Source organism: Rutilus rutilus, assembly GCF_951802725.1.
Source record: "Rutilus rutilus genome assembly, chromosome: 6".
Lineage (NCBI taxonomy): Eukaryota > Metazoa > Chordata > Actinopteri > Cypriniformes > Leuciscidae > Rutilus > Rutilus rutilus.
The window spans coordinates 18,297,482-18,323,346 of NC_140214.1; the positions used below are offsets into that span (position 1 = coordinate 18,297,482).

The 25,865-nt window shown below is 34.3% G+C and overlaps 1 protein-coding gene across 2 annotated transcripts; it reads left to right on the forward strand.

The window, feature by feature from the left end:
* Positions 1 to 1,168: 1,168 nt before the first annotated feature.
* On the forward strand, positions 1,169 to 25,638 carry LOC311292224 (immunoglobulin lambda-1 light chain-like). 2 transcript variants are annotated; one of them, XM_084411831.1, is made up of 6 exons: positions 1,169 to 1,240; positions 1,321 to 1,635; positions 21,138 to 21,179; positions 22,727 to 23,056; positions 23,913 to 24,005; positions 25,204 to 25,638. In XM_084411831.1, exons 1-6 carry the CDS (start codon positions 1,195 to 1,197, stop codon positions 25,341 to 25,343), a joined length of 966 nt encoding a protein of 321 aa, XP_084267957.1. In that variant the 5' UTR covers positions 1,169 to 1,194; the 3' UTR covers positions 25,344 to 25,638. The 2 variants fall into 2 exon arrangements, with proteins under 2 accessions (XP_084267957.1, XP_084267956.1); XM_084411830.1 differs by lacking the exons at positions 1,169 to 1,240; positions 1,321 to 1,635 and adding exons at positions 9,417 to 9,549; positions 9,788 to 10,113 and having other exon boundaries at positions 21,143 to 21,179.
* Positions 25,639 to 25,865: the final 227 nt, after the last annotated feature.

Consider the following 25,865-nt stretch of genomic DNA (forward strand, 5'->3'; position numbering starts at 1 on the left):
ATACAGAAAAAAACTGCAATTATTATGAAATATTATTGCAATTTAAAATAATTGTTTTCTATTTTTTCTAAAAATCTATTCCTGTTGTGGCAAAGCTGAATTTTCAGCATCATTACTCCAGTCTTCAGTGTCACATGATCCTTCAGAAATCATTCTAATATGCTGATCTGGTGCTCAAGAAACATTTATCATTATTATTATTATTATCAGTTGAAAACAGTTTTTGATGCTTAACATTTTTGTGGAAACTATGATAACATTCAAACATTTGTGGTAAGATAAAAAAAAAGAAAAAATAATACTTGTATTCATCAATGATGCATTAAATTGATCAAAAGTAACAGTGAAGATATTTAAAGATTTTTATTTAATACATGCTTTAATAAATTTAATAAATGCAAATAAATGCTGTTCATTGAATTTTCTATTCATCTGATAAAAAGAAAATCTGTTTCCACTGTTTCCACAAAAATAATAAGAAACTGTTTTCAATATTGATAATAATAATAATAATAATAATAATAAATGTTCTTGAGCAGCAAATCAGCATATTACAATTATTTCTGAAGGATCATGTGACACTAAAGAATAGAGTATGATACTGATAATTCAGCAGCAGTTATTTTTGACAAGCTTTTGACTGGTACTATATATCAGTGTGTTAGCATGTATTTTTTTAACTTTTTTTTTTTTTTTTTTACAGGGAGTATTTTATAAAATAACTAAAATTGTTCCAAATGCTAAAACAGACACTGTTTATGAAGAAAAAGAAAACATTTGCACACTTTCTGCATGACTATACTGAATTGTCTATACTTAATACTGGCCTGTACATAACATCATTTTTATCAATATGTTCCATAATATATATATATATATATATATATTATTCAGCTGTCTTGTTTTTCCACACAGTTATATAAACCTTACTAGTTTAATTAATTAAAATAACCTTAAGCATTGATTCTCACAATCATATATATATATATTTTTTTTTTTTTTTTAAATCAAATATCTTTAATGTAACTTGAAAATCAGTTAGCGTAAAAGGCTCATGTAAAATTTCTTTTAAAATGGTTTCTAAGGTAACTCCATTTCAGGAAATGACATCAGCACCCTATTTTTGAAACTCATACAAAAGCAGTGTGAAAACCTGAAAGACAGCTTTACACAGGTATATTTTTCACCAGATTAATGATGTTTTTATACATTTCTATTGTTCTCCTCTTAAAGATGCCAGGTAAGTGACATTTATAATAATAAAGCAATACAAAATTAAAAACTGATTTAAATGTATTGAATTTGGTTTTGTCAAAACAGCATTTCTAGGAATGAGCTTGGAGCCAGGTTCAAAGGCTTTGGCTAAAGTAGAGGGCAAAACCGTGTATTTGCCCTGCAAAGCGAAGGATGTGGGCTCTTCAGATTACATCCATTGGTACCAAATAAAAGACGGTGGAGCCCCATCGAGACTACTCTATATCACTAAAGATGGTGCTTTCACTCCTGATACCAGCAATCCCCAAGCAAATGACTTCACTGTGGACAAAACAAAGCTTTATGATCTAAAACTGAGTAACACTAAGAAGAGTCACGCTGCCGTTTACTTCTGTGCCTACTGGGACTCAAGCAACCACAGTGAGAACATTTACTCACATCCTGTACATGAACTATACTGGTAATGTAATTAATGAATACAATAGTTATATACTTTAATATTTATACTTGTCATTTTCTGTCTAAGTTCTTAATTTGAATTAAGCTTTATAGGACTGGACTGGATGTTGATACAGTATTTTGATCTGTTTATCTCTTTATTGCCCTGCTGTTCATGGATACTTTATGTATGCATGTATATGGATACTTTATGTATAAAGTTATTTTACACACTGTATTATTATGATTTTAGAATATGTCAGGCGTATCTCATATTTGTTATATGTTGTGAAGATATAAATAAGTATTTATCATTGTCACATAAGTAGAATTATTATACAATCGTTCTTTTCACATGTATTTCAATTAATTTCTGTATCAAATTATTTGAAAGGCACTGCAGAAGTTAAAGAAGCTGACAGACAATAACAAATATACTGGATTAACCAAACTTGAACAAATGCATGAATATAGTATAGTACTACAGGCTATAAAATAAAATAGATTTAACCATTTATTTTACAAATAAAAGCACAGAAAAGAGTGACTCTTTTTGTCTTTCTCTCAAATGTATCTCTGTGACCAATTTGTAATAGCACTTTTTAAACTACATTGTGAATTTCACAACCAATGAATTTTGAATTATATCCTCCTGGGAACCAGGGGAAAAAAAGTGTTTTAAATTTGGTATTTTTTCATGTCATTACATTGTTTAGCGCATAAGAAACAAATGAGGGGAAAAACATTTTTGACAAAATATATTTTATTCATGTTATGCTATGTCCACACACACACAAAAAAAAAAGAACATGAAATGACATGTACAGGCAAAAACAATGGGATTTTTTTTCATTCACCAATCAATTTTTGGGTTTCAGATTTTTTTAAACAAACTTTGTATAAAGATGATTCTCAACTATGTTATGAAAGATTTATAGAAATGAATTGATATACCATTTTACTTTATGCAATATGTGTGTAAAATTACCATAGTCCCATTCAATACAATGTAGCTATAAAATGTATCTAATTTGCATATGAATGTGTTCTTGGGGCAGTAATAATTGGCAACATTTTCAAAATAATATCTAATATTTCATAGGAATAGTGATATATAATTTTTTTCCCTATTCACTTGCTATGTCTCCCAAAATACAACATTATTTAAGTCCTGGGCCGGTTGCATAAAATTATTAGACTAGTCTTACAAGTTAGTCATCTAATTTTTTTCTTTAAGTCTGGCCATAACTTTTTTTGAGTCAGTTACATGAAAAAGTAGATTGGTCTACTATGAGTCTGAAGTGTAAGAGTGATTAGCCCTAACTAACTGCTAGTTGGTCAGACTAGTTCTCCTCAGTCTTAACTTGGCAGTTTATGCAACTGGCCGCTGGTGTCCACAGAGGTCATGCATGAAATCAATGCCCTGTAGAAAGTCATATTTTGATTAGAAACCCCATCATATTTTCCTGAGATGTTGATTTATGACAAACAATTTGAAAAGTAGTCTGATTTAAATGATAATAATTATCATATTTCCATAAGAGTGCTAAATTTGATCACTAAATGAATGTCAGTTATTGTGAAACCTCCAAACATTTGGTATCTCTGAGAATCCCTGAATACATGACATCCAAACTGTAACATGCATGCTGTCAAAGAAATTCACTCAAATATAATGTCCACTACAGAGGACAAAAGTCTATTTATTATCAATTTATATCAATTCCTCTGTCCCATACTGTCATCATCATAGTGCCATTACAGAATGTTTTTAAACATCTTGTCTGCTAACACAGCCAACCTGGGAAACATCTTCACTTGTTCACCATCTATTTAAATCCATAAGCCACCTTATAGCAAAACAGAGAACCACTGAGGAAGAGCCGCTCATCTGCTCTGGAGGAAGTTTTAAATTATATGTGTTTAATACTGCCTATAACCCATGAGTGGTTTAGCTTGTGTAAGAAACCTTCTTGTGATAGTGATGACGATGAGATAGTCGTAAAGAGGAAACCACAAGGCCATTATCATTACCTTCTGATTGGCAGATGTAGTTCATAATTCTTCAAACTCGTGGATGACAGAAGTAGACATGATGGCAGTGTCTGGAATGATAACATTTGGGTTGTTAATAGTCTTAATAGGTGAGATTTTAGTAGCCTGGAATAATTATTAACATTTCTCAGTTAAGATTATTCAGTAATTTTTTACTTTTAAAAGCTAACATTTAAACACAATGTTTTAAACAAAACACTATTTTGGTTTGTAGGCTACGTGCCTTTATGATAGGTAAATATGTCATAAAGTCATAAATAATGACAATAGGCTACTAATGTTTTATCGATGTAGGCTAATGTCCAATAGGCCTACGGATAACCTACACCGAGCTTCTTTTTTTTTTTTTTTTACTGCGTTCTTGATTGACGTTTAAAAAGCCACTGAAGCCTACAAATAGGCTATGATCAAATACAAATGCTTTAATTAGGATTTCAGATACACTCAACGCTTTTTAATTTTCTGGTTTTAGATTGTTTAAATGGACAAAATGTCCCTACGCATACTGTTCCTGTGCTCAGAAAGGCAAAGGAGAGATCTGCTATAATCACATGCAATGTGGATTCATCGACGCTTCAATCCAACGTTCTCCACTGGTACAGAGATAAACCAGGAGGAGCTTTCCAACGATTAATGTATTTCGAAGCAGGATCGACAAAAGCTACAAACGATCAGGATATCCCCCGTAGATTTGCTGGAACGGTGAAAAGTCCGCAAGTGTCACTAACTATCTCCAAATTGCAGATCGACGATGCAGGATCATATTACTGCGCGCTCTGGACTGGAGATAACACAGTGCTGACTGTAAGAGGAAATCGTTACAAAAACCCGCTTTCATAATCAATGCGGTTTTACTAGGAACAACAGTAGAAGAAGGGGTATACATTCAGAATATTTTAATTGTGACGTTGCTTTTTTGTTGTCAATATTACATTAAAAAAAACAAATTGAAATGTTCAAAAAGTGTCTCAGAACCTATGCTCAGAACCCTAAAAACTACTGTACCGTACACACTGTTAACACTAGGCTACAATAAAGCGGTTTCTTCAACTGTGGGCTTGTCATCTTTATAGCCTACCCCATTGTTTGATCTTTATTAAAATGAAAATCATTTTATTTTTGTAATATGAATAAGGTAACATTTAAAAATGACTTGCAAACGTTTTATCATGTATTAATGTTTAGGCTACATTTTTAAAATGTAGCCTAGGCTATAGATTTTCATTTTATTTTACCTTTGTCTTAAACTCAGATCTCAATCTTAATTTAATTTAAAACATTTCACATTTACGTTTAAAAACATTGCACACCGCTAATATTCCAAATTTGTACATTATTTTAAAGTGTATGTTTTGAAAAATAATGTGTAAAACGTGTGAAAATAGGTAATAGAAGTTACTCAAGTTTAGATCACCTTCAGGGCCTTAATTTTAAAATGTGATGACTAAAACTTGATGATATGAAAGAAATGTCATGTGCTGAAAACAATCAGGAAATGACATCAGCAAACTGCTTTTGAATGGCATACAAGGCTGGGTACAACACTAAAGATTACTCTCCAAACGTCAAACTAGATGAATGATGTTTGCATACATTTATATTGTCCTTCTCTCAAAGATCCCAGGTAGGTGCCATTTAAAAGTAAGCCTTTAATTTGTAAAAGGTTTTATGACATTTGTTTTGTTCAATCAAAGCAGATGTTCTGGGAGTGACTTTGGAACAAGGTCAACCAACGTTGGTCAAAGCAGTGGGCAAAACTTCATATCTCCCCTGCAAAGTGACCGATTTACAATCTTGGAATTACATCCATTGGTACCAAAAGAGAGAGGGTGAAGCCCCATCAAGACTACTCTATATCAATGCAGGCGGTAGCTTTACTCATGATACCAGCAATCCCCAAGCAAATGACTTCACTGTGGACAGAACACAGCTCTTTAATCTAAAACTGAGCAACACAAAGCCGATTCATGCAGCAGTTTACTACTGCGCCTATTGGGACACAAGCGACCACAGTGAGAACATTTACTCACATACTGTACATGAACTCATGGATATTATCATTAGATAGTATTCATTAGATTTGACACGTTTGAATAGAAATATGAGCTAATTTTTCATGTGCATATGAACCCAAATTTCACCCTCCACTATTAAAAGTCCCTGAAGTTCAATGCAACCGGTGTGATTTATTTTTCTTACTTCAAGCCCTTTCAAATATTTTCCTATATTTTTAATATTTGTATACAGTTGTTTGTTTGAAATGCAGGTCTTCAACAGTGGATGGTGCTATTGAGCTGCAAAAGAGGATTATTATTTTTTTATTTTTTTATTTTTTGCTTTAAGGCTCTGTGAAAGTTACTAAATTACTTCTAACAAATTACATTTTACTAAATTAATACTAATTAATTACTTCTGATAAATTGAAGAGAATCCAGGTGAAATATCGAATTTATCAATCAAATGAGGTATAAATGAATCAGCTTTTGAAATATTTTATTCTGATTGCTGTGCAACTACGAATCACATCCCGTTTTGTTAGAGCTCCCCCTCAGGAAATGACGTCACTGAACAATTTTCTGCATGGGTTTTTTTGCAAAATAGTGTAAAGAAGTGTTCAGAGAACTTTATGAACCATATATCGCCTGACATAACCAAATGAACGATGCTCATAAACGTGTGCACTGTTGTTCTCATTATGATCCATGGTAAGTAAACTTTAAAAGGGGGTTAAATAGGTAATTGGTCAAATGAAATAGGTTAATATGATAATAAACCATAAATATGAAAACTTATTTAAAATAATTGATTTTCATTTTATTTCATCGCAGGTGTGGAAGGTTTGAGTTTAAAACAAGATCAGAAGGTTTTGGTGAAGGTAAAGGGTAAAACTGTGTCCTTCAAATGTGAGGTAAACGGCTTGGGCTCTAATAATTTTGTCCACTGGTACCATAAGAAAGATGGTGAAACGTTTAAAAGACTACTTTACATCAGCGCATCTGGGACTGCTACAACTGAAGCAAAAGACTTTGTCTCTGAAAAAATTGGAGATTCATATGGCATAAAACTAAAAGAAACAAAGGAGGAACATGCTGGCATGTATTACTGTGCATGCTGGGATGGCAGCCACAGTGAGAGAAAGCTTTGACATCCTTGACATAAACCATGAGAAACTGTTATCCCACAACATGAACAATGTCAAAATCTAACAGTTACAAACCACTTTTATTACAGTATTGAATCATCTGACAGATACTGTTTGAGGAGAACCACAAAATAGTGCGGTTTGGTGTAGCAAATATGCTTGCAGATAAAAACAACAGCACAGAGGATGATAGTTATTTAATGTAGTGGAATCAACACGTGCTGGCCTTCTCAGTGTTAAAATAGTAAGAGATGCAGTACAAATTCATTGAACGTCAACACATTAAACACAATAACATATGGGCCACTGATACGCAGTAATGTCAGCAGTGCAGTCAGTCTTTGATTATTTTATTGCTTTGATTGGGTTTTAAAAAAAAAGACAAAGAAGTATATGGAAATAAATGGGCAAAAAAATCCCAAATAGACTAAGGTGTATAGTGGAGAAAGAAGGAGGAACCTTTAAGAGGACCCTGTATGCTGACATAAATGACAAATCTGCAAGAAATTATGTTGGTTTTGAGTCCAGAAAATCAGAAAAGAAACCATCAAATAATTTTGCTTTGAAAATCACAAAGCTGAAAAAGAGCATTCAGCGATGTCTTACTGTGCTTGCTGGAGCTCAGGCAGCACGGTGAGTATACAAACTGAAGCCCTGCACACACACAAAAAATACAACCCTTTCTCCAAAGCTGATATAAAAACTATCATGACAATCAAAGAATTTGCTTCTAAAAGAATTTGCTCGTTCACGTTATCTCAGGGAACCGAGGTCACGTTAGTAACTGGAGCGTTCCCTTTCGAAACGGTCTCTCACATTGCGTGAAACACGCTTTGGAGAACGCTAGTGCCGTGCTATAAGCGTAGAACAGAAGCTGTCCTATGAGCTCAGTCCTAGGGCGCTACCACGAGGTCCCTAGGCAACATAGGCTAACTTAGTGAGGCTAAGGCTACGGGGCTGGAGCCTCAGCAAATACAGTCCGGACCACTTTTTAGGGGTGCAGGACAATCAAGCGGACAAGATCCATGCCTGGAGGGCAGGGACGTCCAGGTTATAAAACCTAGTGAAGGAATACGGCGAAGACCAGCCAGCTGCCGCTCTAAAATCTCAAATGGAGACTCTGCTGGACCAAGCCCAGGAGCAGGCCATTCCCCTAGTGGAGTGGCCCCTCACTCCAATGGGGCATTCAAAGCCCACTGAAGCATAAGCCAGGGCTATAGCATCAACTATCCAGCAGGATAATCTCTGCTTCGTAACTGGAAGCCCTTTAGAGCAGCCTCCGAAGCACACAAAGAGCTGTGCTCTGAGAAGAGCTCTGATTGCCGAAACTGGCTAGAGCGCTCTACATAAGTTCTGAGGGTAAGCCACCCCATCGAAAGCAAATCTCAAGAACGGTGTGTGATGAGGGGCTATCTGGACATGAAAGCAAGCATCTTTCAGATCCACCGAATTTGCGCGAGGATCTGCTTCAAGGTCAACATTCTGAATGGCCGCTTCATTAATGCGCAATTCAGGAGCCTGAGGTTGAGGATGGGCCTGAGCTCACCATCTTTCTTGGTGGGACCGGCTAGGCGGCACCCTTCACCAGCAGACACTGCACTTTGGAGTGAAGAACATCAGCATCATTGTCCTGAACCAAAGTTTGAACCACACCCCTGAAACGGGGGGCCCTGCTAGCGAATTGAAGCAAGTAGCCTCATTTTATAGTCTGCATAACCCAGCCTGACACGCCCTGGATGACTTCCCACGCCTGAAGTCGGGCGGCAAGGGGACTGAGTTTTTTGGGCAGCAGTTCACTGCATGGGGGCTAGGAACTGATGGCCACAGAAGAACTCGCTGCTTCATACCTACCTGCTACCTGCTTCATAGCCTGTGACACCTTCCATACTGCTGTGAAAAGCTCAGCAAAGCCATGCAGAACCGATTAAGCCAAAGGGAAAGAAGGGAGTCAAGGAGGGCTGTCTTGATGGCGTCCTTGATCTTCAAGATTAACCATAGGTGGCGCTTTGACTACCACTAAACAGACCATCATACAGGCCATCAAATAAATCTGAAAGGCACTGCAGAAGTTAAAGAAGCTGACAGACATAACAAATATACTGGATTAACCAATAATAATCTATAACAACCTATAATATAAAATAGATTTAACCATTTATTTTACAAATTAAAGCACAAAAAAGAGTGACTCTTTTTTTTTTTCTCAATTTTATCTTTGTGACCAATTTGCAATTGCACTTTTTAAACTACATTGTGAATTTCACAACCCATTCCGAAATAGTGTCAGTACCGAATGTTTTTTAAACTAAATTTTAGCCTACTCAAAGCATCTTGCCAACACAGCCAACCTGGGAAACATCTTCACCTGTTCACCATCTATTTAAATCCATAAGCCACCTTATAGCAAAACCGAGTACCACTGAGGAAGAGCTGCTCATCTGCTCTGGAGGAAGTTTTAATAAACCAGGGTTAAATTACATGTGTTTAATGCTGCCTAACCCATGAGTGGGTTAGCTTGTGTAAGAAACCTTCTTGTGATAGTGATGACGATGAGATATTCGTAAAGAGGAAACCACAAGCCATTATCATTACCTTCTGATTGGCAGATGTAGTTCATAATTCTTCAAACTCGTGGATGACAGATGTAGACATGGCAGTGTCTGGAATGATAACATTTGGGTTGTTAATAGTCTTAATAGGTAAAAATGTTGTTTTCTGTTTTAATTAGCCTAACATTTCTCAGTTAAGATTATTCAGTGATTTTCAACTTTTAAAAATACATTTTCGTCAGTAATTTTAGATACTTTGCCTACAAATAGGCTACTTGCAGGTCTATTCCCAAATAAGAGCTTTAGTTAGGATTTTCGATACCTAATTGTTATGTTTACACACTTTTACTTGTTTAGCAGATTTTAATTGTTTCTCTTATGGTTTTAGATTCTTTAAATGGACAAAATATTCCTATGCATACTGATCCTGTGATCACTAAGGTAAATGGTAGAGTTGCTAGAATCTCATGCAATGTGGGTTCATCGACGCTTCAATCCAGCGCTCTCCACTGGTACAGAGCTAAACCAGGAGGAGCTTTCCAGCGATTAATATATTTTGAAGCAGGATCGACAACAGCCAAAATCGATCCGGCGATGGTCGGCAGTGGATTTGCTGGAACGGTGAAAAATCAGCAAGTGTCACTAACTATCTCCAAAGTGCAGATCGACGATGAAGGATCATATTACTGCGCGCTCTGGACTGGAGATAACACAGTGCTGACTGTAAGAGGAAATCGTTACAAAAACCTGCTTTCATAATCAATGCGGTTTTACTAGGAACAACAATAGCAGCAAGGGGGATACATTCAGAATATTTTAATTGGGACTTTGCTTTTTGTTGTCAATATTAGGCATAAAAACAACTGTAAATGTTCAAAAAGTGTATCTGAACCCTAAAATCTGTACCGTACACACTGTTAACACTAGGCTACAATAAAACTGTTTCTTCAACTGTGGGCTTGTCATCTTTATAGCCTTCCCCATTGGTTGATTTTTATTAAAAAGAAAATCATTTTCTTTTTGTTATATGAATAAGGTAACATCTAAAAATGACTTGCAAACGTTTTATCATGTCTTGATTTGTACTTTTCTAAGATGTAGCCTAGGCCCATCGTTTTTCATTTTATTTTACATTTGTCTTACACTTAGATCTCAATCTTAATTTATGGAAAAAACATTTCACATTTACATTTATTATAACACGGGATTATAACAATCTTAGTTAAACAATCATTTGACCATGTTTGTTTGAAATTCGTTTTTAAATACATTTTGAATATCTATACATTCAAAATACAACTGTCCTTTGGCATCACTTCCTCCAATCAAACATTTTGCCTATAGTAAAGTTAGAGACAAGAGAGTCAATGAAGAACATGTTTGAAAATAAATATGAGACATGGTGTGTGAAGAACATAAATACATGCAAAGCACTTGATTAAACAGAATATTTTTTATTCAAATTCCAAACGATTAGTTTTATTAAAAGGCTAATACAATTAATCTTAGCCAGACAAATGGGTCAGCCATTTTAGTCATGTTTATTGAAATAAAGTAAAAAAAAAAAATCATCTCAGAATGCTAAATAGCCTACATCATTTTAAATGTGATGGAAATAATACTGGAATGAAAGAATTGCTTTTCAGAAAACATGACAGGACTATGCTGTATTCCTTTCCTTATAATACCCTGTTTGTCCAATACAGTTATGCATATTATTTAAAACAGTAAATTATTGTTTGAGCCTAAATACCTTATATCAAAAATGAGAAAACATTGCACACTGCTAATATTAAAACTGTGTACATTATTTTATTTTTTATTTTTATTTAAATTTTATGGTGTAGGCCTACGTTATTTATTATTTTATGTTTTGAAAAATAATGTGTAAAACGTGTGAAAATAGGTAATAGAAGTTACTCAAGTTTAGATCAACTTCAGGGCCTTAATTTTAAAATGTGATGACTAAAACTTGATGACTGAAATGAAATAGGAAAGAAATGTCATATGCTGAAAACTATCAGGAAATGACATCAGCAAACTGTATTTGAATGGCATACAAGGCTGGGTACAACACTAAAGATTACTCTCCAAACGTCAAACTAGATGAATGATGTTTGCATACATTTATATTGTCCTTCTCTCAGAGATCCCAGGTAGGTGCCATTTAAAAGTAAGCCTTTAATTTGTAAAAGGTTTTATGACATTTGTTTTGTTCAATCGAAGCAGATGTTCTGGGAGTGACTTTGGAACAAGGTCAACCAACGTTGGTCAAAGCAGTGGGCAAAACTTCATATCTCCCCAGCAAAGTGACCGATTTACAATCTTGGAATTACATCCATTGGTACCAAAAGAGAGAGGGTGAAGCCCCATCAAGACTACTCTATATCAATGCAGGCGGTAGCTTTACTCATGATACCAGCAATCCCCAAGCAAATGACTTCACTGTGGACAGAACACAGCTCTTTAATCTAAAACTGAGCAACACAAAGCCGATTCATGCTGCAGTTTACTACTGCGCCTATTGGGACACAAGCGACCAGTGAGAACATTTACTCACATGCTGTACATGAACTCATGGATATTATCATTAGATAGTAGATTTTACACGTTTGAATAGAAATATGAGCAAATTTTTCATGTGCATATGAACCCAAATTTCACTTCCACTATTAAACGTCCCTGAAGTTCAATGCAACCGGTGTGATTTATTTTTCTTACTTCAAGCCCTTTCAAATATTTTCCTATATTTTTAATATTTGTATACAGTTGTTTGTTTGAAATGCAGGTCTTCAACAGTGGATGGTGCTATTGAGCTGCAAAAGAGGATTTTTTTTTTTTTTTTTTTTTTTTTTTTTTTTGCTTTAAGGCTCTGTGAAAGTTACTAAATTACTCCTAACAAATTACATTTTACTAAATTACTTCTGATAAATTGAAGAGAAGGTAGAAATGTATCAGCTTTTGAAATATTTTATTCTGATTGCTGTGCAACTACAAATCACATCCCGTTTTGTCAGAGCTCCACCTCAGGAAATGACGTCACTGAACAATTTTCTGCGTGTTTTTTTTTTACAAAATAGTGTAAAGAAGTGTTCAGAGAACTTTATGAACCATCGCCTGACATAACCAAATGAACGATGCTCATAAACGTGTGCACTGTTGTTCTCATAATGATCCATGGTAAGTAAATTTTAAAAGGGGGTTAAATAGGTAATTGATCAAATAAAATAGGTTAATATGATAATAAACCATGAATATGAAAACTTATTTAAAATAATTGATTTTCATTTTATTTCATCGCAGGTGTGGAAGGTTTGAGTTTAAAACAAGATCAGAAGGTTTTGGTGAAGGTAAAGGGTAAAACTGTGTCCTTCAAATGTGAGGTAACCGACTTGGGCTCTGGTAATTATGTCCACTGGTACCATAAGAAAGATGGTGAAACGTTTAAAAGACTACTTTATATCACCGAGTCTGGGACTGCTACAGCTGAAGCAAAAGACTTTGTCTCTGAAAAAATTGGAGATTCATATGGCATAAAACTAAAAGAAACAAAGGAGGAACATGCTGGCATGTATTACTGTGCATGCTGGGAAGGCAGCCACAGTGAGAGAAAGCTTTGACATCCTTGACATAAACCATGAGAAACTGTTATCCCACAACATGAACAATGTCAAAATCTAACAGTTACAAACCACTTTTATTACAGTATTGAATCATCTGACAGATACTGTTTGAGGAGAACCACAAAATAGTGCGGTTTGGTGTAGCAAATATGCTTGCAGATAAAAACAACAGCACAGAGGATGATAGTTATTTAATGTAGTGGAAACGACATGTGCTGGCCTTCTCAGTGTTAAAATAGTAAGAGATGCAGTACAACAACTTCTAATTTCATAGTGCAATTGCAAAGGGAATTCATGAACAGCATGCAATTAATGCAGAGCTTCAACACATTAAAGGGATAGTTCACCCAAAAATGAAAATTCTATCATTGTTTACTCACCCTCAAGTTGTTCCAAACCTGTATGAGTTTCTTTGTTCTGCTGAACACAAAGGAAGATATTTGGAAGAATGTTTGTAACCAAACAGATCTCGGTCCCCATTGACTTCCATAGTAGGAAAAAAATATACTATGGTAGTCAATGGGGACCGAAATCTGTTTGGTTACAAACATTCTTCCAAATATCTTCCTTTGTGTTCAGCAGAACAAAGAAACTCATACAGGTTTGGAACAACTTGAGGGTGAGTAAACAATGATAGAATTTTCATTTTTGGGTGAACTATCCCTTTAAACACAATAAATATGCAGTCAGTATGTTTTAAAGGCTTTGATTATTTTATTGCTTTGTTTGGGTTTTAAGGAAAAAATATATGGAAATAAATGAGAATTATTCCCCCCCACGAGGTGTATAGTGCCTTCTAGACTTTCAATAGGCAGAAATGTTAATTGTGTCGCAAATTTACTTTAGGATATGAACATAATGCAAGTCCAAGGACTTTAACCACACATTCAAATATAGCTACTACAACTACTACTTCCTGCTGTTTCTTTTGGTGCTGAGGAAATCCAAACAATATTAAGTTAACTGCAGATATTGGCTGCTCCTAACATTCACTCTCAGAAACAAATTGCAAACATTTTACTTTAAAGGGTACAACAGCTTGTCACTGGGGCAGTACTCTTAAAAGGACAACTTTGTAGGTTCATAGTATTGCTACTCTAAGGTACTAATATGCACCTTTAGGGGTAAAAAAAGGTACAAAGATGTCCTTTAAGGGCACTACCCCAGTGACCCCTAAAGTTAAAATTTAAAAAAGTGGTGGAAATGAGGAAGTCCATCAATGAAATGCCGAAATCTTTGAAAAGGAACAAACTTTCTCTTGGGTTAAGCTCAGTATGGTGCATTTCACATCTGTAACCCACATTAGCTATTAGTATTGCAACTTCCTGTTTGTTGCTCAATTCCTATGAATCACAGAGTAAAGACAGAATCAGACTGTCTCTGCTACTATGAATGCTCTTTTGATGCTTTCCTTTTTCCTGCTTTTTCAGTTCATGCAGTTCATGATTCTGTATTATAAAACTAGTTTTTAAAGAAAAAAATGTTAAATAATAATAATAACCATTATGATACATCTAACCAAATAGTCTGGTAGTTTGATTTGTGAGTTCAGTTGTTGCTTTTTACAGTGGATGGAGCCGGTGAGCTGCAACAGAAAATCTCACCGACCAAAGCAGAGGAAAAGTTAGACATTATAGACTCACTTCACTTCAGACTGCTGGAACTATTCAGACTATTTGTCTCTGTCTTTCTACAACAGAATCTGATGCTTTCACAGAATAAAACCTAAGAACATCCTGAAAAAAAAATCATAATTTTTTTATTTCATAATTTCATTTTGAAATATTAGCATCATAGACCCTTTATTCACATTATCTGTTATAATAAACAATATCATATGACACATCACTGTAGTGGAATTAAAGGAATTAAAGGCAAATGGGTGGATGAAGATGAGATGATGAAAATTAAAATACTTTTACAATTTAGTTCAAAACGCAAGTTCCAACTTTTTCGAAATGTAATATGTTTTTAATGCTTTCATACATTTTTGAAAAACATAGTTTTATCAACAACAACAACAGCAAAAAATGTATATAGAATGATCCCAAAAATGTCACGCTATCTATCTAGTATCACAGAGGTGTATACACAACTTTGCAAAAAAATTTGCAAACACATTTTTCAAGTTAAAATATCATATAGTTAAATCAGGAATGTATTTATGAATAGCCTTAATTTGACTTGAACTGTGCCGTTTCATAAAAAGGGATAAACTTACTGACTTTAATCCAAAAAAGAAAGATCATGAACCTGTATGAAAAACCTCAATTCAAACACATTAGCATGAGGACAGGAAACTCAGAAACACTGCAACTTCCTGTTTTTTGCTCGTAGAAATAAATTCCACCTTCGTCCCAGAGAAAAAACAGAAGCTCTCCATCTTAAATCTGCCATCATGAGTCCTCAGCCGCAGTTACTCTGTTTGCTGTTTATTCTCCTTATATTTAAAGGTAAGTGTTTAATGTGTGGCATCTTTATATCACTGTTTGTAACCAGAAATACTTCTAAAACCAGAAAATATTTGCTATTGTTTTATCATTACATTATGTTCTATTCCACCTTTAAATATGAAAAAGTCGTTTGATTTGTGAGCTGTTGCTTTTTACAGTGGATGGAGCCGGTGAGCTGAAACAAAAAATCTCACTGACCAAAGCAGAGGAAAAGTTAGCCATTATAGACTGTCACTTCACTTCAGACTGCTGGGATTACATCCACTGGTATCAGCAGAAAGAAGGAGAAACCTTGAAGAGGATCCTGTATGCTGGCATAAATGATGGATCCGCAAAAAATGATGCAGGTTTTGAGTCCATAAAATCAGAAAGGAAAACATCAAATCATTTTGCTTTGAAAATCACCAAGCTGAAAAAAGAGCATTCAGCGATGTATTACTGTGCTTGCTGGTCCCGGAGCTCAGTCAGCACAGTACACATAAATACTAAAGTCTTGCACAAAAACTCTGCAAGGTTTCCTGTCATAATCAGAGACCACAAACCTTTCTCTTAATGTTATATGAACATAACACCAAGGTCATGAGTTTAATTCCCAAGCAATTCATCAACTAATAAAATGTATGTCTTGAATGCAATGTACGTTGTGTCTGCCAAATGCATATGTTTATATAATATGCGCAACATTTTGTTTATTTCCTTAGCAGAAATAAAGTAAATAGATTCAGTTAACTTGTTCTTGAATGAGGGGCTCTGAGTTGTCACATCTGTACAATGATCCTCAGTACAAACTCATATAAGCATGAGGACAGGAAACTCAACAGCACTTCAGCCTCCCATTTGCTATAATGCAGTTGAAATCAAAATTTAAGTGCTATTAGTCTAAGAAAAATGTATTACATGTGCAAATGATTATTTACAAAAAGGTTAGAGAAAGTTAGAGATGCCGTTCTGCTCAGATGTGCATACAAACCTCCTTTTCGAACGACTGGTGAACTTAGTGGAAATGATTCACAGTTATCTGGGCATTGAAAATATACATCCCCTGCTGGTGATACCGTGATAATACTTTGCATATATTACCAATCAGCGTATTGTAGAGAAAAGTCAAAGGTTTGAGGACAAGATGTTATGTATATGCTAATTTTATTATATTAGTGTAACACTGAAGCACAGAGTTGAAGCTGTATAATCTGTTACATCTGAATCATGAACCACAAAACAAACTCAGATTAGCACGAGGGCCGGAAACTAAATATCATAAACCTCTCATATGATCTCTCCTCATCACAGAGTAAAGACAGAAGCTCTCCAGACACTCCCTGCCATCATGCGTCTTCAAATGCAGCTATGTCTTTTGTTTCTCATTCAGCATTTATGTAGAGGTAAGGTTTTTTTATTATTATTTGAAATCATACCATAATTGTGTATGTTATCACAAAAAGCAAACTTGATAACTCTCATTAACTTTACATTTATGTTGACTAGCCTATTATATCTTACCTTGGGTAACGAATTGTCATGATAACATTTTATTTTTTTATTTTTTTTAGTTGATGCAAATGTGAAGTTGCAACAGACAATCTCATCCACCAAATCTAAGGACAAGACAGTTGTTATTGGCTGTAAATTTCCTTCAGACTGCTCAAGCTACATTCACTGGTATCAACTAAAAGAGGGACAAACCTTAAAAAGAATCCTGTATGCAGCTATAGCAGACGGAACCCTATACAATGATGCTGGCTTTGAATCGTTTAAAGTAGATAAGAAAGAAGGAAATCTGGCTCTGAAAATACCTGAACTAAAAAAAGAGCATTCAGCAATGTATTACTGTGCTTGCTGGTCCCGGAGCTCAGGCAGCACAGTACACATAAATACTAAAGTCTTGCACAAAAACTCTGCAAGGTTTCCTGTCATGATCAGAGACCACAAACCTTTCTCTTACAGTTTTTTTCAATTGTTTACACGCAATTTTGAAAACCGGGTTCTTTTTTTCAAAACAGAATCACAATTATCCAACCACCACACTCAATTTGCATAATTCCTAGATTGTTTGCAAAATGACACACTTCAGTCAAAACATACACACTTTAGTCAAAACATATACACATATTTGTGAAAATGCTATTAGTTTTCATTTAACCAACACAGTCCTCAATGATCAGACACTATTGCAGCCAGTTACACACAGCTGTGATAAATATAAAACACATTTGTAAAAAAACTAATTTTAGGAAATAGCATGTGCTAGATTTTTGGCCAGACATTGTTATGAAAGGGATCATTTAGATGACAAAAAAAAAAAAAAAAAAAAAAATAGTGACATACCCACAACATTCTTCATGATTAGTTTGAGATATAGGGAGAATGTACACAAATAGGCTATAAACTTACCAAGCACTGCACAACACTGATGCTGCAGACTGAATATTTCAAGTATTTATTTCAATACTTACACAGTATTTCTTAACATAATCAGTTACAGTAATCAACCAACAATGAAATCAATGAAACAAATAAAATCTGTAGACAAATAAAAATTACTGCATTAAGTACATACACTTTGACTCTGAAGAAAAACTACTATAAAAGCAACAAGAATACTGTAACTATTCATCATCTCTCCGTCTGGCTGGATCAGGCCATAAGATTTCATCCACATCACAGGCTATGTCTTCAATGGCATAAGTCCTTCCCTACCTCTTCCTCTACCTAGGCCTCTTCCTCTACCTCCTTCTCCTCTTCCTCTACCTAGGCCTCTTCCTCTATCTCCTTCTTCTCCTCTTCCTCTATCTCCTTCTTCTCCTCTTTCTCTACCTGGGCCTCTTCCTCTACCTCCTTCTCCTCTTCCTCTACCTAGGCCTCTTCCTCTATCTCCTTCTTCTCCTCTTCCGCTATCTCCTTCTTCTCCTCTTTCTCTACCTGGGCCTCTTCCTCTACCTCCTTCTCCTCTTCCTCTATCTCCTTCTTCTCCTCTTCCTCTATCTCCTTCTTCTCCTCTTTCTCTACCTGGACCTCTTCCTCTACCTCCTTCTCCTCTTCCTCTACCTAGGCCTCTTCCTCTACCTAGGCCTCTTCCTCTATCTCCTTCTTCTCCTCTTCCTCTATCTCCTTCTCCTCTTCCTCTACCTGGGCCTCTTCCTCTACCTCCTTCTCCTCTTCCTCTACCTCCTTCATCTCCTCTTTGAGCTCCCCCTCTCATTCTCACTCTTCTTCTTTTTCTTCTAGCTCCTTCCATTTTTGTTGAAGACAGGTGAACTCACCTGCTGCCTTTTATAGCACACCTGAATGCTGCGTTTTCAAATTAGCACATGTGTGCTTCCACACCTGGTGGTTGTGTTTATCCAATTCGTTCATTAGTGTTGTCATTGGCAATCCGGGGCTTTGTAATGACAAGGAAGTAACCTCACAATCCTTAACTGTGTCTAAGGTGTGAAAATGTGTGTAGAGTTTTACAAATCACTGTGTGTAATGTTTTGCAAAAAGGGTGAAGCAGACATTGTGTGTAATGTTGTGCAAATCTGTGGAGGTGTTTTGCTCCTTGGAGTAGAATTGTGCAAATTGTGTGGAAATTTTTATTTTAGTGTGTAAACAATCGGAAAAAACTGTAATGTTATATGAACATAACACCAAGGTCATGAGTTTAATTCCCAAGCAATTCATCAACTAATAAAATGTATGTCTTGAATGCAATGTACGTTGTGTCTGCCAAATGCATATGGAAATGTTTATATAATATGCGCAACATTTTGTTTATTTCCTTAGCCAGAAATAAAGTAAATAGATTCAGTTAACTTGTTCTTGAATGAGGGGCTCTGAGTTGTCACATCTGTACAATGATCCTCAGTACAAACTCATATAAGCATGAGGACAGGAAACTCAACAGCACTTCAGCCTCCCATTTGCTATAATGCAGTTGAAATCAAAACTGAAGTGCTATTAGACTAAGAAAAATGCATTACATGTGCAAATGATTACTTGCAAAAAGGTTAGAGAAAGTTAGAGATGCCGTTCTGCTCAGATGTGCATACAAACCTCCTTCTCGAACGACTGGTGAACTTAGTGGAAATGATTCACAGTTATCTGGGCATTGAAAATATACATCCCCTGCTGGTGATTCTGTGATAATACTTTGCATATATTACCAATCAGCGTATTGTAGAGAAAAGTCAAAGGTTTGAGGACAAGATGTTATGTATATGCTAATTTTATTATATTAGTGTAACACTGAAGCACAGAGTTGAAGCTGTATAATCTGTTACATCTGAATCATGAACCACAAAACAAACTCAGATTAGCACGAGGGCCGGAAACTAAATATCATAAACCTCTCATATGATCTCTCCTCATCACAGAGTAAAGACAGAAGCTCTCCAGACACTCCCTGCCATCATGCGTCTTCAAATGCAGCTATGTCTTTTGTTTCTCATTCAGCATTTATGTAGAGGTAAGTTTTTTTTTATTATTATTTGAAATCATACCATAATTGTGTATGTTATCACAAAAAGCAAACTTGATAACTCTCATTAACTTTACATTTATGTTGGCTAGCCTATTATATCTTACCTTGGGTAACAAATTGTCATGATAACATTTTATTTTTTTATTTTTTTTAGTTGATGCAAATGTGAAGTTGCAACAGACAATCTCATCCACCAAATCTAAGGACAAGACAGTTGTTATTGGCTGTAAATTTCCTTCAGACTGCTCAAGCTACATTCACTGGTATCAACTAAAAGAGGGACAAACCTTAAAAAGAATCCTGTATGCAGCTATAGCAGACGGAACCCTATACAATGATGCTGGTTTTGAATCGTTTAAAGTAGATAAGAAACCAGGAAATCTGGCTCTGAAAATACCTGAACTAAAAAAAGAGGATTCAGCAATGTATTACTGTGCTTGTTGGATCTCAGGCAGCACAGTAGTTATAAATACTGAAACCCTGTACAAAAACTCAGCAGGGTTCCTGATTTAATCTAAAACCACAAGCCACAAATTAGTAACAATGCTAGTAACAAACAATGAATTTCTTTCAGCCCAAATAAATTTAATTCACTCCAAAGAGTGTTTGCGGATCCTCTGCAAAGAGGGAGAAGGTTTAAAGTTGGTTATGAATGAAATATAGACTTATGAAGGACAAATATGCTGTTGAACAGTAAGAAAGATCAGCTTTAGGATTCAAGGAATCAACACGATTTTAACTTAAGTTGCTCAGATAAGTGTTTACTGGGCTGTCGCTTGTATTGATTGTAACATGAATTCATTAGTATTAAAATTTTGACTTAAAGTTTAGTTAGTGGGTGCCCAGGACAATAACCACGTTGTCTGGCCAAAAGCTTGTTTAAAGTTGTTCAGCGTGAGTGGGTGGGTGACGACAGATGAGTCTTGTGTTTTGCAGGACTTGTAAATAAACCATTGCAGCCTCTACTGGTAAGAGTGTGACATGACACTGTACTGAACACTTGCTGGATCTGTTCACTACAGAAGTAAATTAAGTGTTTTAGCACTTCATTGATCAAAATCAAGATTGATATAGCTTTTTTACTTTCTTGGTTAATATTTTAAAAGTCTTCATGGATATTCTAAAACAATGTGCACGTGGAAACTGCAGATTGTCTTCTGCACAAACTGCATCTTTTTGTTTAGGAATAAATGACTGTGGGAGACAAGAAAGTCTTCGGTTCGGGTACAAGACTATATGTGACAGGTAAGACAAAAATCACATAAATAAGGTCTGCCAAACTTATTTTAAGCATTTTAAAGTTCGTTGCATACAAATTATTTCTGTAATTCAGCTGGCAACAGAGAGTTGAATAACCGTCTTTAGAGATTCCAGCAATTCCATCTTGTGCTTGGTTACACAAAACGGGAGAATTTAAATGAAAGGGTTAGTTCACCCAAAAAATGAAAATTCTGTCATCATTCTAAAACTGTATGACTTTATTTCTTTGGAACACTTTCTGAAAAATATGTCAGTTTTTTCCCCATACAGTTTAAGTAAAAGGGTTTCAATGTATTTTTGTACCCCACTGACTTCTATTGTATGGACAAAAACTGTAAAAAAAAAAAAACATGGACTTTTGTTTTGAGTTCTATAGAAGAATAAATTCATACTGGTTTGGAACGGCATGCGGGTGATGATAACAGATTTGTCATTTTTGTGTGAACTAACCCTTTAAAATAGTACAGACCATCAGAAAGAGTGAACAGTTGTCTTTTATACCACACACTAGAAGGTTTTGTATTATTCAGAAGTATTTGTAATAGACTTAATCTGGGTGGGCAACTATATCAAAAGATTTGGAACTGGAACCCGGCTGATAGTAACTGGTAGGAAACTGTCAGAATTTGATGTAATTTCCAAGTGAAAACTTTCTCCAGTCACTCTCTATTTGCTCATTTTCTCATTTGCTTATTGATCACTGAAGTAATGTTCATCATGTATTTCTCTTAAGACAAAGGGAAAGACGCCGTGTCTTTTCCCTTTGGTAAGACAAAAATCACATAATTAAGGTCTGCCAAACTTATTTTAAGCATTTTAAAGTTCGTTGCATACAAATTATTTCTGTAATTCAGCTGGCAACAGAGAGTTGAATAACCGTCTTTAGAAATTCCAGCAATTCCATCTTGTGCTTGGTTACACAAAACGGGAGAATTTAAATGAAAGGGTTAGTTCACCCAAAAAATGAAAATTCTGTCATCATTCTAAAACTGTATGACTTTATTTCTTTGGAACACCTTCTGAAAAATATGTCAGTTTTTTCCCCATACAGTTTAAGTAAAAGGGTTTCAGTGTATTTTTGTACCCCACTGAATTCTATTGTATGGACAAAAACTGTAAAAAAAAAAAAAACATGGACTTTTGTTTTGAGTTCTATAGAAGAATAAATTCATACTGGTTTGGAACGGCATGCGGGTGATGATAACAGATTTGTCATTTTTGTGTGAACTAACCTTTAAAATAGTGTAGACCGTAGTGAACAGTTGTCTTAGTCAATTCTACCACACACTATAAGGTTTTGTATTATTCAGAAGTATTTGTAATAGACTTAATCTGAGTGGGCTACCGGATCAAAAACTTTGGAACTGGAACCCGGCTGATAGTAACTGGTAGGAAACTGTCAGAATTTCGTCAAATCCATAAAAAATGATGTAATTTCCAAGTGAAAACTTTCACCAGTCACCCTCTATTTGCTTATTTTCTCATTTGCTTATTGATCACTGAAGTAATGTTCATCATGTATTTCTCTTGAGACAAAGGGGGTGATGTGGTCAAACCACCAACTCTAACAGCGTACTTACCATCAAAAAACAGTGGCAAACAGACAGTGTTGGGCCTATGTCAGGCCAAGGACATGTTTCCAGACTTGGTGAAATTCACCTGGAAAAAGAAGGACAATACTGGAGGGTGGACGGCTGTATCGGAGAACAATGTTGTGGAGCAGAGGGATGAAAATGATAATAAAGTCACCGTGACAAGTATGTTGATTTCCGATCAAAACCTGGCTGGAGACGACCGCTATCAATGCACTCTTACCCATGAAGGAAGCAAGGAGGATCCCCAAACTAAAACACTGGAGGAGGGTAATTTGAAGAAACTCAGATTGACAACATATGTGTTAGATTTCTTGGAAAGAAAGTTTAATACAATTGATAGAGTTGCAGACACATAGACTTTGATTATAAACAATAATAATTATTCTTTGTTATATACAAAAACGTTATTAAAGCCTTAATTACATCAAATCATTAATAAAAGGGTTTTTATTAATTATAGGCTATATTATATATCTCAAGAGGATCCCCCACATTTTATCTAATTTTGTGTCTCTGGAAAATAGTGATCTATGACATTGTATGTTGAATTCTGTTGTGTCTATTTGTTAATGGGGGATTAGTGGACACATCACATTCAATTCAGTTCAATTCACATTTATTTGTATAGCACTTTTCACAATACATATAGTTTTTAAAGCAGCTTTACAGAAAATATGTATCTACATTACAATTTAGAGTGATCTGTTATCGGAGGTATCAAAGTAATGTATTTCAGAAGTTTACATACCAATATCAATGTTTTGTATTTGTGGAGTAAAAGTTATAGTTTTTATTTTGAAGTAAAAAAAATGTTTTATTAGATGTAGATTTAATACTTATTGTAATGGGGTTATTATTTAATATTTCCAATTAAATGTACATATCAGACATCTTCGCTTTCATTAAAACCTATATAATTTGTGAAGTGAAATCAAGTGAAATCATTCAATTTGATTCTATTATGACATATCTTCAATTAAAATATGGACAATTAAATATGTAAATATTCATATGCACGTATATAAGTAATTTTTACCTTTTAGATAAATCTCTTTTATTGGGATTCTGCTTTGTCTTGTTTTACCCTATATATTAATAAAATGACTGTATTGTTATATTTCAGAGAACAAAGACTCAGCAAAGAAATCTGATAATGCCATTGAGGACACAACATGCCCACCCAACAATGAGACCTTAAGTCATCAGCAGATATCAGGTGAATAAATAAAAATGAATCTATAAATGTATTTGAAAATTTGGATGGATTTTTAATTAATGACTTTTGCATTTCAAAATCCAAGCCAACATTTACATTAATTCATTGCACATTCGGATCAGTTAAAATCAGAGTATAATAATTTGTACGTTTTTTTGTCTTTTCAAAAAGTAATTTAATAAACTGATCTAACTGATCTAATTTGTCTTAATCATTTCATTCACACTGTATCCCTCAATGGACCAAAAAGTTACATTGTTACATTATGGGTACAATATACGTGTGGTTGACATTAGTTAACATTAAAATCTTGTAGACTGAAATGCAAAACTCCATCTAAAATTAGAAGTGTATATATATATATATATATATATATATATATATATATATATATATATATATACCACTGTTCAAAAGTTTGGGGTCAGTAAGATTTTTTAATGTTTTTAAAAGAAGTATCTTCTGCTCACCAAGGCTGCATTTATTTGATAAAAAAAAAAAAAAAACAGTAATATTGTGATATATATTATGACAATTTAAAATGACTGTTTTAATATATTTTAAACTGTAAGTTGTGTACAATTTTTTTTCAAAATTCTTTGATGAATAGAAAGTTCAAAAGAAGAGCATTTATTTAAAATAGAATATTTTCTAACATTATAAATGTCTTTACTGTAACTTTTGATCAGTTAAACTCATCCTTGATGAATAAAAGTATTGATTTATTTTATTTCTTTCCCCCCAAAATAAAATTAAAATTCTTACTGACCCCAAACTTTTGAACGGTAGTGTATATATGAAGAGTTCAGATGCAAAAGCCTCTAAATGCCATTTGAAATTTTCTTATAGAATGATCATTTTTATCAAGCTTGTATATTTAAGTTCAGTAATTTCATTTAAATGATAATTAATAGGTAATCTTCATTGCCATTTAAGTGAAATTATTGAATTTAAATATACGAGCTTGATAAAAATGATCACTCTATTAGAAAATTTCAAATGGCATTTAGAGGCTTTTGCATCTGAACTCTTCATATATATACATATATATATATATATATATATATATATATATACATTTTACCCTAAGATCTTGATGCTGATCAAAAACAAAATGTGACATGTTATGCCTCAACTATATGAAGAAAAAAAAATGTTTTATCAAATGTGTTCAAATGTATTTTTTGTTTTATTGCAGACTCTTCAGACAAAATACCCAGTCGGAAGCTGTTTGTCTATGCGTATGGTGTCATGCTCATGAAGAACGGATTATATTGTTGTGCTGTCTTTATCTTTCTATTAAAGAGAAAAGTTGGAAAGAAAGAAGAAAGCTCTTAGAGATTAAAGCCATAAGATAAACATCAAGCAAACAACGGTTTATCATAGAGTATGTTTAGCTGATTTCTAAAGTTGCATGTCTGCAAATATATTATCTCTGCTTAAATGTATTTCTTTTAAATGTATTTGTTGTAGATCAGCTTTGCACAACTGTTTTATTTTGGCATCTTTGAAATGCAATATTTAGATTTTTAAAAGCGCATAATATACCAACATTTTAAATGTTTTGTTTTCCCATCATAATCTGTTTTTGTGGCATTCTCTGAATTTGTTCAATAAAATATTACAAAACTTATTTTTCTTGCTCATAAATGAAAATTTTACTTTTATAGTTAAATTAAATCTCTATAAATGCACTTTTTGCATTATGAATAATTTAATCATTTTTTTAAAACTTTTTTTTATGCTAGATGTATTAGAGTAAATAAAATATAAAATGAAATTATGCATATGCAAAGTTGATTGCCTAGACATTATTTTAGAAATACTGTATTTATCCAAATACCAATAATACAATATGTA